The sequence below is a fragment of the Balaenoptera acutorostrata genome, chromosome 2 (assembly GCF_949987535.1).
Source record: "Balaenoptera acutorostrata chromosome 2, mBalAcu1.1, whole genome shotgun sequence".
NCBI lineage: Eukaryota > Metazoa > Chordata > Mammalia > Artiodactyla > Balaenopteridae > Balaenoptera > Balaenoptera acutorostrata.
Genome location: NC_080065.1, coordinates 178,558,349 through 178,573,027, shown reverse-complemented (window position 1 = coordinate 178,573,027; position 14,679 = coordinate 178,558,349). Strand labels below are relative to the sequence as shown.

Below are 14,679 nucleotides of genomic sequence, written 5' to 3'. Positions count from 1 at the left end.
GGCTGTGTGTGTGTGCGCGTGTGGTACAAGACGACCCCCGCCAGGGCAGAGCACGGGAGGCCCGTGCACTTGCGGGCCCCGTGGAGGGCAGGGGAGGAGTTGGTCTGTGGGGAAGGGCCTGCCTCAGGCTCCACTCTGGGAGGTGGGAGGTGGCTGCCATTCCCCACAGCTCTGTCCTGCGACCCAGGCGTGTGGGAAGCCAGACTGCCCCAAGGCTTGTCCTAGACCTGCTCTCATGCTCTGCCCTGTTGATGGGCCAAGCTAGCCGGGCGGTGGGGTCGGGGGGGCGGTGGGAGTCGGGGTGGGTGGTGAGCAGCAGCCCCAGGAGGGTGTGGGCTCCTCCTTATGGGACGGAAGGACAGACAGGAGTCAGGCTCCAGTGGGCAGCTGCACACTCACCCCACTGGTCAAGCAGCCTGTCCAGGATCGAGCCTGGGGCTAACCTCTTCCCCTTCAGCCTGCATGAGTGTGGCTTCATTCCATCTCAGGAAGCTCTTTCGGGGGATTAAGGGAACCCTCCCCGCAGCTGCACAGTTTTAGGTGCCTTCAGGGCTGGGGGCACTTTTCCATGATGCTCCGGGGGGCTGATGGGCTCCTCCTGGGCAGGGGGCCTGGCTTGTGGCCTCTGGGCCAGTGAGCCCCTCCCTTCCCCACCCCAGTGGCTGCAGCTGAAGGAAGGCTTGAGAAGGCAGATTCCCAGCACCTCAGGGACTCTCCCCTGGAATAAGAGGGAGGGAGGGAGGCCCACATCTGGAGGCCAGGTGACTTGGGGCCCTAGACTCTCGAAGTAGGCGGGGCCTCCTGAGCCCTGGCTCTCCTTGCCACTGGCTCTGACTCATCTGTCTGTTCCTTGAGTCCCCCTCCCATTTCAGGCCATGCAAGTGGTCCACCCTGCCTGCCAGAGCCTGGGCGGTCCTGTGGTGGGGATTCAGCTGGGGCCCGTGATGCCATAGCCTGGGGCTCACCCTTGCTCTGTCCACAGCACTTTCCTTTGCTTTCCCTGCTGCACGCCTATCCGAGAGACACCGTCTGGCTGACGGAGCAGGGCCCTTGGAGGCCTGGCCACACCCCAGGCACTGCTTACTTACCCCTGAGGCTCTGGCAGGTGCTTTCCTGTCTCCCAGCCCTTGTAATGGGACTTGAGGCCAGGCCCTCCTGCCTCCCTGGCTAGCTGTACAGGTTTAGTGAGGAGGTGCATGTCAAGTATTCAGTGGCCGCTGGCAGAGTAGGTGCTCAGTATCTCTTCATTGCATGAGTGCATGAATGAGTGAATGATGAGTGAGAGGCTGGGAAGGCCCAGAGCTGGGGTCCTGGGGCCCTTTGGAGGCTCTGCCAGGTCCTGCTGGATGTCCCACCCTGACGCCAGCACCGCTCCCTGCCCCCACTCCCAGGAAACATGTTCCCCACCATTGGTGATGTCCACCTCGCACCCTTCACGGATGAACAGCTCTACATGGAGCAGTTCACCAAGGCCAACTTCTGGTGAGTGTGCCCCTGGGTGTCCTGCCTTCTCAGGGATGGCCCCACCTTTCTCTTATTCCTTATCCTCAGTAGGACCTAAAAGACTTGGGCTGGATGAGGGCCAGCTGGGAGAGAAGGCAGGCTGCCCCAACTGTGTCCTGCTGCTGGTGACCTTGCCATGGGGGGGCGGGGGCTTTCTGCAGGTACCAGCCATCCTTCCATGGAGTGGACCTGTCAGCTCTCCGAGGTGCTGCGGTGGACGAGTATTTCCGGCAGCCTGTGGTGGTGAGTGGGGGCACCCAGGGCACTCACTACCACAGTAGCACGGGGCATGGCCCTCCTCTGGGGTGACAGGAGAGGGGCATTGGCTTTCCTGTAAGGCCTTATGCAAGCTGTGCAGCACTAGGCAGGCCACCGTTGCTCTCTGAGCTTCTGCCCCTGCACGGAGCTCTCACACAGGGATGCTGGGAATTAAGTAGCAATGCATGTAGAGTGCTTAGTGCATAGTAAGCATGCAGTAACGTGTTTACTGTCATTAGATGAATTGATCCTTGGTGAACTGATTTGATGATTAATTTTAATTATTGAGATTTTTGAACTGATGTATAGACCCATGGTTCAAAAATCAAAGAAGTATAAAAGTGGAAAGCCTCCCTACTTCCATCTCCAGCCACACAGTTCTTTTTCCTATAGGCAAACAGTCTTTGTTGTGTATTCTTCTAGAAGTCTTATATCTAAATGTGCCTATACAAATATACATATATTTAACCTTTTTTCCTTTCAAAGTATAGCATAATCAATATATTGTTCTGTCTTAGTTTGTCTGTGTTCAGAGGATATACACTGTATGATTTTGGTCCTTTGAAATTTGTTGAGAGCTGCTTTATGCCCAGTATGTGGTCTCTCTTGGTTTATGTTCCCTCTGTACTTGAGAAAAATGTATACCAATCACTTGTTGTGTTCATTGTTATATTAATATCAATTTGGTCACATTTGTTAATCATGTTGGTCAAGTCTTCTCTATCTGTACTGTTTTTTTTGGTCTGCTTTTCCTATCTATTACTGATTGTAGATTTATTTTTCCATTTAGTTCTGATAGTTTTTGCCTTATTTTTTTTTGACATTACTGTTATTAGGTGCATACAGGTTTAGGATTATTTTTATATCTTCCTGTTGGATTGATCCTTTTGTCACTATAACAAGTGTCTTTTTTTATCTCTAGTAGTACTTCTTGCCTTACAGTCTTTTTTTTTTTTTTTTTAGTTTATTTATTTATTTATGGCTGCGTTGGGTCTTCATTGCTGTGTGCGGGCTTTATCTAGTTGCAGCGGGTGGGGGCTATTCTTCGTTGCGGTGCGCGGGCTTCTCATCGCGGTGGCTTCTCTTGTTGCAGAGCACGGGCTCTAGGTGCGCAGGGTTTCAGTAGTTGTGCCTCACGGGCTCAGTAGTTGTGGTGCACGGGCTTAGTTGCTCCGCGGCATGTGGGATCTTCCCGGACCAGGGCTTGAACCCACATCCCCTGCGTTGGCAGGAGGACTGTTAACCACTGCACCACCAGGGAAGCCCAGCATCTCTAAACACTACCTCTGCCCCATTCTCTTTCTTCTTTTGGAACTCTGATTATGTATACATTAGACCTTTTCACCATTTCTCGGATGATTCTTATACTCTTTTCTATACTTATACTTTTCTATCCCAATTGCATAATTTTCATGTTTTCTCCTTATCCATCTCCTAGTTCCAATCCTCTCATCACTATGTCTAATCTGAATTTCTTTTTTGTTTTTGGAAAAAAAAATTTTTTTTGTGATGAGAACTTTTAGGATTTACTCTCCTAACAACTTGCATGTATAACGTACAGCAGAGTTAATTATATTTATCATGGTGTACATTCCATCCCTAGTACTTACTTATCTTATAACTAGAAGTTTGTAGTTCCTTTTGACTGCCCATCCAACTCCTCCTCCCCCCTTGGTTTTCTAAAATTTCAGTTCTAGAGTTTCATTTTGCTTATTTTTTATTATTTCAGTTCTCTGTGAAATTTGTTCACCTTTTTTCCTTAAACATGTTAATTCTAAGTCTCTGATCACTTTTAGTATCTGGATAAGTGGTAACTGTATTTCTGTTTTTTCTTCTCTTGGTTTTTGGTACTTTGGTTCTGTCTCTTGGTATGCCTGGTCATTGAATGCCAGAATGAAAAATTATAGAGGCTCTGGATGATGTTTTTCTTTCCAAGGATTCGTTTTTGTTCAGGCAAGAAGCCATAATGACAGATTACCTTGGTTCTGTGAGGCATTTAAGTCATTTGGAGGTTGCTTTTCAGACTCTGCTTAACTGGTATATTGCCCGGCTTCCCTGTAAGGCAGCAGTTCTCAAACATTTTCGTCTCAGGACCCTTTTACATTCTCAAAAATGTAGGATCCCAAAGAAATTTTGTGTGCATTGTATTGAATGATGTACTCTCAATATCTATTGACATTAAAAACTAAACCCAAGAAATTTAAAAATACACATTAGTTAATTTAAGGATAACAATAATAACCCATTACATGTTAACATAAATAGCATTTTTAAAAAGAAAACTATTTTGCAAAACTTTCCAGCAAGAATTAGTGACATTTTAAATTTGCAAATCTCTTTAATGGCTGGCTTGGCAGAAGACAGTTGGATTCTGCTTCTGCATTCAATCTGTTGTGGTATCACAGGTGAGTGAATGAATGAAAAGGGCAGAAAACAGTGTTATATCGTGAAAATAGTTTTGACCTTGAGGGTGCTCTGGAAGGGACCACATTTTGAGAACCGCTGCTTTAGGGCATAGTCTTCATGGTCTTGGTGAGCCTGGTGGTTCACAGGGCCCCTTGTTCCAGCCTCCCAGCATCAACATGGTGCTGAACCTTTCACATTAGCTTTTTAATCTCATAGAAGCAGCTTTCTGCTTGATTTCCCTACCCCCATCCCACATGTAGCTCAGGAATTGGCAAATGCCACGAAGTGAAATCACGTGCAGAATGTCCACCTCAAATTTCCACATTTCCGTTTTCTTTAGCATCTTGGCCCCTTGAGTGCTGGCTGCCTTGGTAATCCCGAGCCCCCATTTTGCTTTCCCCACCCAGGGAGGCTGCTGAAAGGCCCCATCCCAAGGGGAAAGGCACAGGCCGAAAAGCCTCTCTCTCTCTCTCTCTCTCTCTCTCTCTCTCTCTCTCTCTCGGATCTTGGCCCCAAAGCTGTGGCTGCTGTGGTCGCTCTCCAGTGATTTCAGACAACTGGGGTTTTTTTCCTTTGTTTTTTATTCAGTTCATATAGTTCTTGGCAGGAGTGTTAGTCTGATAAGAAACCTCCGTCATGGCTGGGAGTGGACGTCAGTGCACAGTTCTCTAACTTGTTTTTTTTTCTGTGTGTGTGTGAACTTGCTTAACAGTTTATCTTGGAGATCTTTCCCCATCATAAACAGCCTCTTCATTCTTTTTCATGTACATAATCTTTTATTGTTGGGCCATCACTCGTTTCATTAGATGGTTTCCAGCGTGTCGCTACTATAGGCAATCTGTAACTCCATGTGTAAGTTTGTACATGTGCACATAGATCTGTAGGTTAAAATCCCAGAAGTGGAACTGCCAAGTCTTTAATGCAGATGAATGGTTGTCATTTTGCGAGCTGTCACCTAATTGCCCTCCATTGTGTTGTACCAATTCCTCCTCCCCCAGCATATCTGAGAAGGGCAAACTGGTTTTAGCTGAATGGCCTAGAGGCCGCAGCCAGACTCAGGACTTCACCCCGTGCCTGAAGTCAGGTCACATCTCTGATCTCTCCCAGGACACATTTGACATCCGGATCCTGATGGCCAAGTCTGTCAAGTACACGGTGAACTTCTTAGAAGCCAAAGAAGGAGATTTGCACAGGTACCGGCACCCATGCCCCGTCCTCCTGGGCCTGGCTCCTGCCAGAGGCCAAGGCCGCAGCCGGCTTCCTCAGGCAGAATTCTCCTCCCAGGGCAGGCGGGTAGGGCCCTCGAGACGCAACACCCGGATACCCCTCTTCTCTCCTGGCAGCCCCTGTTCAGCTTCCCCAGCAATCACTGCCCTTTGCCTTTCAGGATAGAAATCCCATTCAAATTCCACATGCTGCATTCCGGGCTGGTTCACGGTCTGGCTTTCTGGTTTGACGTCGCTTTCATTGGCTCCATGTGAGTGTAACAGGGCAGAGCAGGTGGCCCCTGCCCCTGGCCCCAGGGACTTGCCTGCAGTTGGGAAGCCCAGGCCTGGCTGGCTCAGATGATGAACTGGGGCTGCGAGGGCAGGACCCGACTCCTCTGGGTTCCACTGTTTCTTCCAAAGGCAGTGGGCGCTGGCCTTCACGCAGTAGGCTGCTGTGGCAGGGTGGGTGTCTACCCTGTTCTGAGTGACTGTTCTTCACGGGACCTGACTGTGTCTCTTGGCATGTATGTCAGGGTGAGTGGGTGCCCCATGGCTGTGGGGCTATGTGTTAACTTCCTGGACAGCCAGGCTGTCTCGGCTCCAGGGCCCCAGGGGACCCCTGGGTGGCGGGGCACAGATGCCTGGGGAGAGCTCAGGGTGCACAAGGTGGGGGCCGCAGCCCAGGCAAACGCGTGCCTCTTCCTGCTTGGCAGAATGACCGTGTGGCTGTCCACGGCCCCGACGGAGCCCCTGACCCACTGGTACCAGGTCCGGTGCCTGTTCCAGTCACCACTGTTCGCCAAGGCCGGGGACACGCTCTCAGGGACATGTCTGCTTATTGCCAACAAAAGGTGCGAGCTGCTGGCCGGGGCTGGGGGAGGCAGGGGTCCAGTCCATCCACGCAGCCGGCTCATGGCTGGCCCCTCCTGCCTTCTCTACAGACAGAGCTACGACATCAGTATTGTGGCCCAGGTAGACCAGACAGGCTCCAAATCCAGTAACCTCCTGGATCTGAAAAACCCCTTCTTCAGGTAGGATGGGCCCTTGGCCTGCACGCGGTGGGAGGGGGCGTGCCCCTCCTCGCCTGCAGCCCTTCAGCCGTGTTGACCGGTCCGTCTCTGCCGCAGATACACAGGCACGACGCCCTCCCCGCCGCCTGGCTCCCACTACACGTCCCCCTCGGAGAACATGTGGAACACCGGCAGCACCTACAACCTCAGCAGCGGGATGGCCGTGGCTGGTGAGCAGGCCCGCGTGTGGGTGGGGCAGGTGCCAGCGTCACTTCCTGGACACACCTGCCAGTGCTTCCTGAGTAAACGCTGGCAGTTCTGGCCCCTCGATTCCCTGCCCAGGACACTGTCCCCCGCCCCTGACATCTCCCTCCCCGGCACAGGGATGCCGACCGCCTACGACCTGAGCAGTGTTATCGCCGGCGGCTCCAGCGTGGGCCATAACAACCTGATTCCTTTAGGTGAGCGCGGGGGCGGGGGGGGGGGGCGCGCTGGGGGCGAGCTCAGGCCTTCGGCCTCACCCCCTTTTCTTCTTCCTGGGGGCTGAGGTCCCCCGCGCCGTTCCTCTCTGTCTCGCTCTGCCAGCACCGCGCCCACCCTCCCCACACCCGAGTGTGAGCACCCACTACGCCGGGCACGTGGGCCGGGCGGGCTGGGGGCGGTGACGCCATCTCCTTTCCTTCCTTCCTTCCTCTTGCCGCGCAGCCAACACGGGGATTGTCAATCACACCCACTCCCGGATGGGCTCCATAATGAGCACGGGGATTGTCCAAGGTAACGGTGGGCGGGGGGAGCAGGGTCCCGCGGGTGTGAGGGTGCCCACCGCCGGGCGCCCGCCTGCCCTCTCGCCTGCGCTCTCTCTCTCTGACTCTGCCGTGGGTCTGGGCGGGCGAGGGGGCAGAGCTGGCCCCTCAGTGCCCACATCCCACCCCACAGGGTCCTCCGGCGCCCAGGGCAGCAGCGGCGGCAGCTCCAGTGCCCACTACGCGGTCAACAGCCAGTTCACCATGGGCGGCCCCGCCATCTCGATGGCCTCGCCCATGTCCATCCCAACCAACACCATGCACTATGGGAGCTAGGCCCCTCTGGCGTGGAACGGACTGACAGCACCAGGAAACCAAATGAAGACCCTGCCCAGTCCCCCCTCCACCCGGGTGGCTCTCACCCTTGTACCGGAGAAGCCCAAACACCCGCTCACAGCCCTCTTTGCTACGGGAACTTGAACACTTTTTTACACGATGTTGCCGCCGCCCCCAGCCCGCTGCCCGCCCACATCTTGGCCCTGAGCGCGTGTCGCTGCCATATTTTACACACGATCGTGTCGTGGGAGCCCTGTTACCCGCTCCTGCCCTCTCCACCCTGACCTCGGTTTGAAATCTTCCGTAACAGGTGTGTCCGGGCCTGACAGCTGCAGGCCTGGCAGGGAGGGAGGGGAGCAGCTGCCGCCCGCCCCCGCACCCCATCCCCTGGCCCCTCAGGCCTGCCCCCTGCCTATCTCCAGTGGGAAGGCAGTCCTGGCCAGGCGGGGCCTCCCCTTCAACTACCAGGCCTTGGTCACAATGGGCGTGACATGCTGCTTTTTTTAATTTTATTTTTTTACGAAAAGAACCAGTGTCAATCCACAGACCCTCCGAGACATCAGGCCGGCCGGGCCGAGCCAGCAGCCCCTCTCCCCAACTCAGAGGCTCGGTGGCGAGGGGCAGCCCTGCCGAGTCTTCAGGATGGGGTGGGGCCAGGCCTCTGGAGCCCCTCGGCCCCCTCCCACCAAAGGGTTCACCTCACACTTGAATGTACAACCCACCCGGCTGTCGGGAAGGCCCTCCGTCCTCGGCCCCTGCCACTTGCTGCTGTCCTGTCCCTGAGCCCCTGCAGGTCCCACACCCACACCAAGAGCTAGAACAGGTGGCCCCGTGGGCCCTGGGCCTGGAGGGAAAGGTCACTGTCAGCCGCTTGAGCAGACACAGAAACCTCAAGGGTCTGTCGTGGAAGGCATCCTTTTTCCTTGTAGCTAACGTTAGGCCTGTGTATCCCCTTCAGTATTTGTAGATGCTCCAGTCCCTACTACTATGATGGCATTTTGGTCCCTCCCCAGCCTGGGAAGGGGCCTTGCAGGGACCTCTCCAAAAAAAGAAAAAAAGAAAAGAAAAAAAAAAAAACCAATAAAGAAGGAAATGTATGTTTCAGCACAGGCAATTTTCTTCTACTTCTGCTCCCCGTTTCTAACACCCCAAACTCGGATGTGGTGGAGCTCAGGCTAGGCCCAAGGCCCACTAACTGGGTCCCCCAGGAAGAGCAGGCACAGCCGAGGCTGGGGTGGCCCCCTGCGCTGCCCGCCCATCCTGGCAGGTGGCCTGTGGGGCAATGGCTGCCCTGGAAGCTCCCTGCTCTGCCCCTCTCCCGCCTTTATATAAATTCTCTGAATCACCTTTGCATAGAAAATAAAAGTGTTTGCTTTGTAAGAAAAGTCTGGAAAGTAGCAAAATCATCTCGAGGTCTCAGGGGAGCCTTCAGTCACCGTCTGGGGGGCAGGGCAGGCAGAGGCGCCCCCTTATGTTGGGCCTGAAAGAGAGAAACTCCTAGGAGTGGCCCCATGACTTCTAACCTTGGGATGGGGGCCGGAGACCCCCTCAGCCACAGCCGAAACAGTTCCTCACCTGCGGGCTCCAGCCTTCCTAGGCTGCTGCGGACCTTGGCGGGGGCGGTGACAGTAGTACGGTTGGGGGCTGAGATGTGGCCTGGTGGGGAGGTGCCGCGGGCTCCGAAGGCAGCGGCTGGAAGAAGTAAAACTGAACCGAGAGAGCCCTGGGTCAGCATCAGAGGCAGCAAGCCAACGCCCGACCCCAGGCCCAGCCTGTGACCGCCGCAGCCGGGTACCTTACAGCCCGTGGCCAGGAGAGCGTGCAGCAGCACCACCACGGAGAGCAGCAGCACAGCCGCCAACCGGCTGTCCTCACGGACGACGGGCCACAGGGTGAACACCAGGCCCGCGGCTGACAGGGCCAGGGCCAGGGCCCCGGAGAGCCACTGCAGCCAGGGGACAGGGATGAGCCACAGGACCTGGGCACGACACAGGCAGCTGGCTACCAGGTTGTCCCCGTGGCGCCCGGGGCCCACCCGTCCCTGAGCCCCACTCACCACAGTGGGGATGAAGACAAAGAGGGAGTAGCCGTAGACGCACACCGTCTCCAGGAAGGTGTAAGGCCCCATGCGCTCCCGGACACCCTTGCGCCACTGCAGGAAGCCCCACAGCGCCAGCGGCACGAGCCACGCGTAGCAATAGATGGCAGTGCCGGCCACGGTCACTGCGGGCAAGGCAGGTAATCGCCCCCGGGCCACGGCACCGCCCCCCCCCCCCCCCCCGCCAGGTACCAGGCCTTGCCCACTTCGCTTACCTTTGTGGAACTGGGGGCTGTAGTGGATGGAGGGATCCCTCCTCTGGGCCAGCACCAGGGTCAGGTTGCCGGTGACGGCCAAGACGAAGGCCAGTGTGGCACAGATCCAGAAGGGGCCTGCGGGCGGGGCACGGTCAGGGTCCCAGGGAGGGAGCTCCCAGGACAGGTGACTTGTCCCATCTTGTCCCAGCTTCTTCCCAGGCTCCGGGCTGCCTCCACCCCTCCACCCCATCGACCCCACTCATCGACCCGGCGTCACACCAGCGACAAACTGGCGGCTGAATCCAGTGCTGGCACCCAGCACTCATCGTTCTTGGCCTCTTGATGGCCTTTGACATAGCTGACGCCCTCCTTCTGGAAACACTCTCCATGTGGTTCCCAGGACTTTATGTTTTTGCTTTTGTCTCATCTCACTGGCAACTCAACCTTTTTGACTCCCTGAGCTCTTTAACAGCGGGGAGCCGGCCCGGGGCCCCGTCTTCAAACCTCTTCTCTGCGTTCATTCACCCCTTGTGTGATCTCGTTCAGCCTCAGGGCCTTATGCCACCTCTGTGCCGACAACCCCCAAATGTCTCAAGTCTGGGCCTCTGCCCTGAACCTGCGGCTCCTATTCAGCGTTCCCACTCCACCCCACCACACTGCCTGCCTTTCCGCATCAGTAAATAGCAACTCCCGCTTTCTGGTAGTCCAGTCAAAAACTCCGGAGCCTCCTTATCGCCTCTCCTTCCACCCCACATCTGACGTGTTGGCTTCATCTTTGACGTACGCCAGAATCCAACACCCGGCTCTCTCCACCCCAGGCCAGGCCCATCATCCCATGCTGGACCTCAGCAGTCACCTCCTCCCTGGTCTCCCAGCTTCTGCCCTCCCCCCCACCCCGCTCCCACCCCGGGCCCACAGCACCTAAGGACACTTAACTAAGATGCCTTCTCACCACAGCATAGGAGTCCTGTGTGACCTGTCCCGTCACCTCTGTGGCCTCCTGGCAGCTCACTCCAGTCCAATGACAGTGCTGCCCTGCAGTTCAGGCCTGTTTCCACCACATCCCACTTCTGTAATGTTCTTCCCCGGCGTCTCCCCACACCCCGCCCTGACACCAACCAGGCTCATTCTCTCACCCTCCTCAGAGGGGTCTTCCCTGACCAACCCGTGCGAAATCGCAGTTCCCATCCTCTAAACCCTGTGCTTCTCTTCCTAGCCACAACGCCCTCTGCAGCCTCATTTGGCTCTATCTCCCTGAACAGAGTGTAAGTTTCACGCTCTCCATGAGTGATTCTGCTTTGTTCCCAGCTGTGTACTGGGGCCTGGCAGTCAGTCCACATTTGTTCAATGAATAATCGAATGAACTGAACGCACGACCTCACTCACCATACAGGTCTGGCCGACTCCGCAGATGGTGCCGTACAAAGTTGTGGCCGGGCCGGGGCAGCAGCGAGCCTTTGATCCGGTCCAGGACCTGGGGGACAAGGCCGGGGCCTAGGATGGAAGCCCGCCTGGGGCCCTTCACCACCCAGGAGGGGAGGGGTCAAGCTCCTTAGGGGCTCCTTCCCTGCTGACCTCCCACCTCCTCTCTCTACACTCTGCCAGAAGGGGCTCCTGTCTTCCTATGGCCTGGAGCCCGCCCCTTCCCCGGGCAGCCCCCACTCAATACCCCAGTGTCCCACCACTCTGAAGGACGCTTCAGGGCCTGCCATCTTCTTCTTTGCTTCCTCCTCCTCCAGCTTGGCTGCCCCGGACTCCCCTTTTTGCTCTCTCCCCCCACCCCATTAACAGTCGTCAACAAGTCCTAGTCCTGGGCGTTCTCCTTCCCCCATCTCTCCCAACGTGTTCCCTACTCCGCAGCCCTGGTTTATTACCATCTCCCACCTTGGCCTGGGGCCTCCGATCCATGTTCCATGCTACTCAAGCCTCTCCTGCTCTAAACCCTTCCATGACTCCCCAGCACCCTTAGGATAAAACCCAGACTCCTTAACATAGCTCGTGAGGCCCTTGGTGATCTGGCTTCTCTCCGCCAGTCCCCCACCTCACTCTCCAGCCTGAGTGACAGGTAGCCTCTGCAGTAGTGTGTGCCTTCTCTCAGCTTTGGTCCTCCGCATATGCTGTTCCCTGTGCCTGGAACATACTTATGCTTCCCTCCACTCTGCCTGGCTAGGTCTACCTTCTCCTCTAAGCCCCAGCAAATTCCTCACCTCCTCCAGTGGGCCCTTCCCTAACCCACCATATCACCTGTGTCCCCCGTGTTCCCAAGAGTCCCGGTCACGCCACATCCCTGCAGTGCACATAGTCACACCTACCAGCCTGGGTAGGAGCTCTTGTTCTCCCAGGTGCATATTGCCAGCACTTGCCCAGGGCCTGGCGCACAAGAAGTGACTAGTGGCTGAACCCCAAGCGTGACTCCAAGTCCCATCCCACCAGCTTTCCCGGCCTGACCTGTGCGGTGTCCACGTCAAAGAAGCTCTGATAGTAGCCAAAGGTCCAGAAACCAGGCTGCTGCTTCTCCTCCTGTAGGAGCTGCAGAATGCAGGCTTTCAGCGCTGGGGGGGTGGCAGGGGTGGGTGGTAGGGACAAGAGGCAGGGCACGGGGACTTATGGGACTCACCGCGGTCTTGTCACTCTCCTCCACCTCGTCCTCAGCTCCGTAGCTGCCACCTGAGTCCATGGCCACAGCCACGTGCCGCTGGGGGACCAGCTGATCACCTCTGGTGGTGGCCTCATTTGGGGTCTGGGCCAGCAGATTGGTAGCTTCCTCGAACTCTGTCAAGAAGGCATATGGGACACAGGCGTATTTGGGAGTCAAGACAACTTGGTTTCGGGGCTTCCCCGGTGGCGCAGTGGTTAAGAATCCGCCTGCCAATGCAGGGGACACGGGTTCGATCCCTGGTACGGGAAGATCCCACATGCCATGGAGCAACTAAGCCCTTGCGCCACAACTACTGAAGCCCACGCGCCTAGAGCCCGTGCTCTGCCACAAGAGAAGCCACCACAATGAGAAGCCTGCGCACCGCAGCGAAGAGTAGCCCCCACTCGCCGCAACTAGAGAAAGCCTGCGCGCAGCAACTAAGACCCAACGCAACCAAAATAAATAAATAAATAAATTTATCAAAAACAAACGAAACAATCTGGTTTTGCCCACTGCTCATCTGGGAGCCAACGCTAACCGTGACCACCTGGGTGTTCACCCCCAACTCAGGGCACGTCTTCCTCAACTCTGGTGATTGGGAAGGAGGTGTGTCCCCTCTCTTCTAACATAGGCCCGCAACTGAGGGCTGATTCTGGAATGAGGTAGAGGCTCGGGTTTGAGGCCTGAGTTTAGGGCGGGAGCGGGATTCGAGTTAGGGATGGGTTTCATGCCTGGGTCGGGGTTCACAGCTGACTGGGGTTCGGGTTAGATCTGAGTTGGAACCTGGATGGGAGGTTCCGGCCAGCGGAGGGAGCAGGAGTCGGGCCCGGTCGCGGATGCACTCACCGTGGAAGGCCAGCTCGTCTGCCGCTGCCATGGTCGCTCAGGGCCGTCACCGCATCCCGCTCTGAGGACAGAGGCCAATCAGGCCTGCCCCCGACCTCTCTCGGGGCCCCTCCTGGAGGCTAGCCTCAGCCCCGAGCCCGGTCTGGCGGCTAACGGCACCCACCGGGGCGTGAACTCGCCGCTCCCGCCCCACAGGTGCACCCACGGCCCCCTCACCTGCGGCTACCTCAACCGGCGGGACCCGGGCTCTCTGCGCCTGCGCAACCCGCCTGCCAGCCACAGACGACCGTACTCCGATCTGACAGCAACATCCGGCGTCGGTCCGTATTCTACCCTCTTCCGATGGGAAGCCACTTCCGGCAGTGTTGACGCTTGCGCAAAAGAGACTCCCCGGGCCTTCTGCTTCGCCTACCTTGCGTTTCTCTTCGGAGTACGGACGCAAAGCCGGAAGACAATGGCGGCGGCCGTTCTGAAGAGATTTTGGCCCCGAAGCCGCGGAGAGACTGGTGACGCTGCGGCCGCAAAGCCCGGCGTGTGGGCACGGTTGGGTGAGTAGCGGCGGGAGGCGGCGGGGTGGGCGGCCGCAGCGGCCGGACCGCCCTTATCGCGCCTATCTCCCCTCAGGCGCCTGGGCCCGCGCGCTTCTCCGGGACTACGCTGAGGCCTGTGGGGACGCGGCGGCGGCGGCGAGGGCCCGACCCGTGCGGGCGGCCGTGTACGTGGGGCTGCTGGGTGGCGCGGCGGCCTGCTGCGCCCTCGCGCCGAGCGAGGCGGCCTTTGAGGAGGCGCTGCTCGACGCGTCGGGGACCCTCCTGCTGCTGGCGCCCGCCACGCGCAACCGCGACTCGGAGGCGTTCGTGCAACGGCTGCTCTGGCTGCGGGGTCGCGGCTGCCTGCGTCACGTGAGCCTGGGCCTCTGCTCGCTGGTGTACGAGGCGCCCTTCGACGCCCAGGCCAGCCTCTACCAGGCTCGCTGCCGCTACCTGCAGCCCCGCTGGGTCGACTTCCCGGACCGGATCCTGGATGTGGGCTTCGTGGGCCGCTGGTGGGTGCTGGGGGCCCGGATGCGCGACTGCGACATCAACGACGACGAGTTTTTGCACCTGCCGGCACGTCTGCGCGTCGTCGGGCCCCACCAGCTGCACTCGGAGGCCAACGAGCGGCTCTTCGACGAGAAGTTCAAGCCCGTGGTGCTCACCGACGATCAGGTGGACCAGGCGCTGTGGGAGGAGCAGGTCCTGCAGAAGGAGAAGAAGGACCAGCTCGCCCTGAGCCAGGCCGACCCGCTGGTGCCATCGGAAGTCGCGAGATGAAACCCAGACCAGCCTGGGTCCCGATCGGGCTCTGAGCCCTGACAGACTGTTGACCCGGGATTGTGCAGTTGGTGTGAGTGAGCCTCAAACGCCGAGTGACGGAAATAAATTATTTGCACTGTT

At 57.3% G+C, this 14,679-nt stretch overlaps 3 protein-coding genes across 10 annotated transcripts in view; 2 read left to right on the top strand and 1 right to left on the bottom strand.

Annotated features, from left to right (window-relative positions):
• Positions 1 to 8,552, top strand: part of CARM1 (coactivator associated arginine methyltransferase 1) — a 40,381-nt gene extending 31,829 nt beyond the window's left edge. For 2 of the 5 annotated variants that reach the window (XM_057540200.1, XM_057540203.1), the window contains 10 exons: positions 1,392 to 1,482; positions 1,665 to 1,746; positions 5,275 to 5,360; positions 5,555 to 5,644; positions 6,089 to 6,226; positions 6,317 to 6,406; positions 6,503 to 6,615; positions 6,769 to 6,846; positions 7,091 to 7,159; positions 7,322 to 8,552. In XM_057540200.1, coding sequence (XP_057396183.1) covers positions 1,392 to 1,482; positions 1,665 to 1,746; positions 5,275 to 5,360; positions 5,555 to 5,644; positions 6,089 to 6,226; positions 6,317 to 6,406; positions 6,503 to 6,615; positions 6,769 to 6,846; positions 7,091 to 7,159; positions 7,322 to 7,464 — 980 coding nt within the window. In that variant the 3' untranslated portion in view covers positions 7,465 to 8,552. Of the gene's footprint in view, positions 1 to 1,391; positions 1,483 to 1,664; positions 1,747 to 5,274; positions 5,361 to 5,554; positions 5,645 to 6,088; positions 6,227 to 6,316; positions 6,407 to 6,502; positions 6,616 to 6,768; positions 6,847 to 7,090 lie in introns of all 5 variants that reach the window. The other 3 variants (XM_057540201.1, XM_057540204.1, XM_057540202.1) reach the window with 2 other exon arrangements.
• On the bottom strand, positions 7,960 to 13,598 carry YIPF2 (Yip1 domain family member 2). Of its 4 annotated transcripts, none has more exons than XM_057540205.1 (10): positions 13,460 to 13,598; positions 13,244 to 13,304; positions 12,377 to 12,531; positions 12,208 to 12,288; positions 11,146 to 11,233; positions 9,778 to 9,894; positions 9,521 to 9,687; positions 9,260 to 9,442; positions 9,040 to 9,171; positions 7,960 to 8,961 (listed from the first exon to the last, which is right to left on the bottom strand). In XM_057540205.1, the coding sequence occupies exons 2-9, from the start codon at positions 13,272 to 13,274 to the stop codon at positions 9,058 to 9,060; spliced, it is 936 nt and encodes a 311-aa protein (XP_057396188.1). In that variant the 5' UTR covers positions 13,275 to 13,304; positions 13,460 to 13,598; the 3' UTR covers positions 7,960 to 8,961; positions 9,040 to 9,057. The 4 variants fall into 4 exon arrangements, with proteins under 4 accessions (XP_057396188.1, XP_007169017.2, XP_007169019.2 ...); XM_007168955.3 differs by having other exon boundaries at positions 7,960 to 8,944; XM_007168957.3 differs by having other exon boundaries at positions 7,960 to 8,944; positions 13,470 to 13,598.
• Positions 13,599 to 13,647: 49 nt separating this feature from the next.
• On the top strand, positions 13,648 to 14,679 carry TIMM29 (translocase of inner mitochondrial membrane 29). Its single transcript, XM_057540207.1, has 2 exons — positions 13,648 to 13,791; positions 13,868 to 14,679. The coding sequence occupies exons 1-2, from the start codon at positions 13,698 to 13,700 to the stop codon at positions 14,554 to 14,556; spliced, it is 783 nt and encodes a 260-aa protein (XP_057396190.1). The 5' UTR covers positions 13,648 to 13,697; the 3' UTR covers positions 14,557 to 14,679.

Coding starts and splice junctions, on each gene's coding strand:
- TIMM29 (XM_057540207.1), top strand. CDS start 13,698: ATGGCGGCGGCCGTTCTGAAGAGATTTTGGCCCCGAAGCCGCGGAGAG. Junction 13,792..13,867: donor CGGCGTGTGGGCACGGTTGG/GTGAGTAGCGGC, acceptor ATCTCCCCTCAG/GCGCCTGGGCCCGCGCGCTT.
- YIPF2 (XM_057540205.1), bottom strand. CDS start 13,274: ATGGCAGCGGCAGACGAGCTGGCCTTCCACG. Junction 12,289..12,376: donor AGGAGAGTGACAAGACCGCG/GTGAGTCCCATA, acceptor TGCATTCTGCAG/CTCCTACAGGAGGAGAAGCA. Junction 9,443..9,520: donor TTGTCTTCATCCCCACTGTG/GTGAGTGGGGCT, acceptor TGTCGTGCCCAG/GTCCTGTGGCTCATCCCTGT.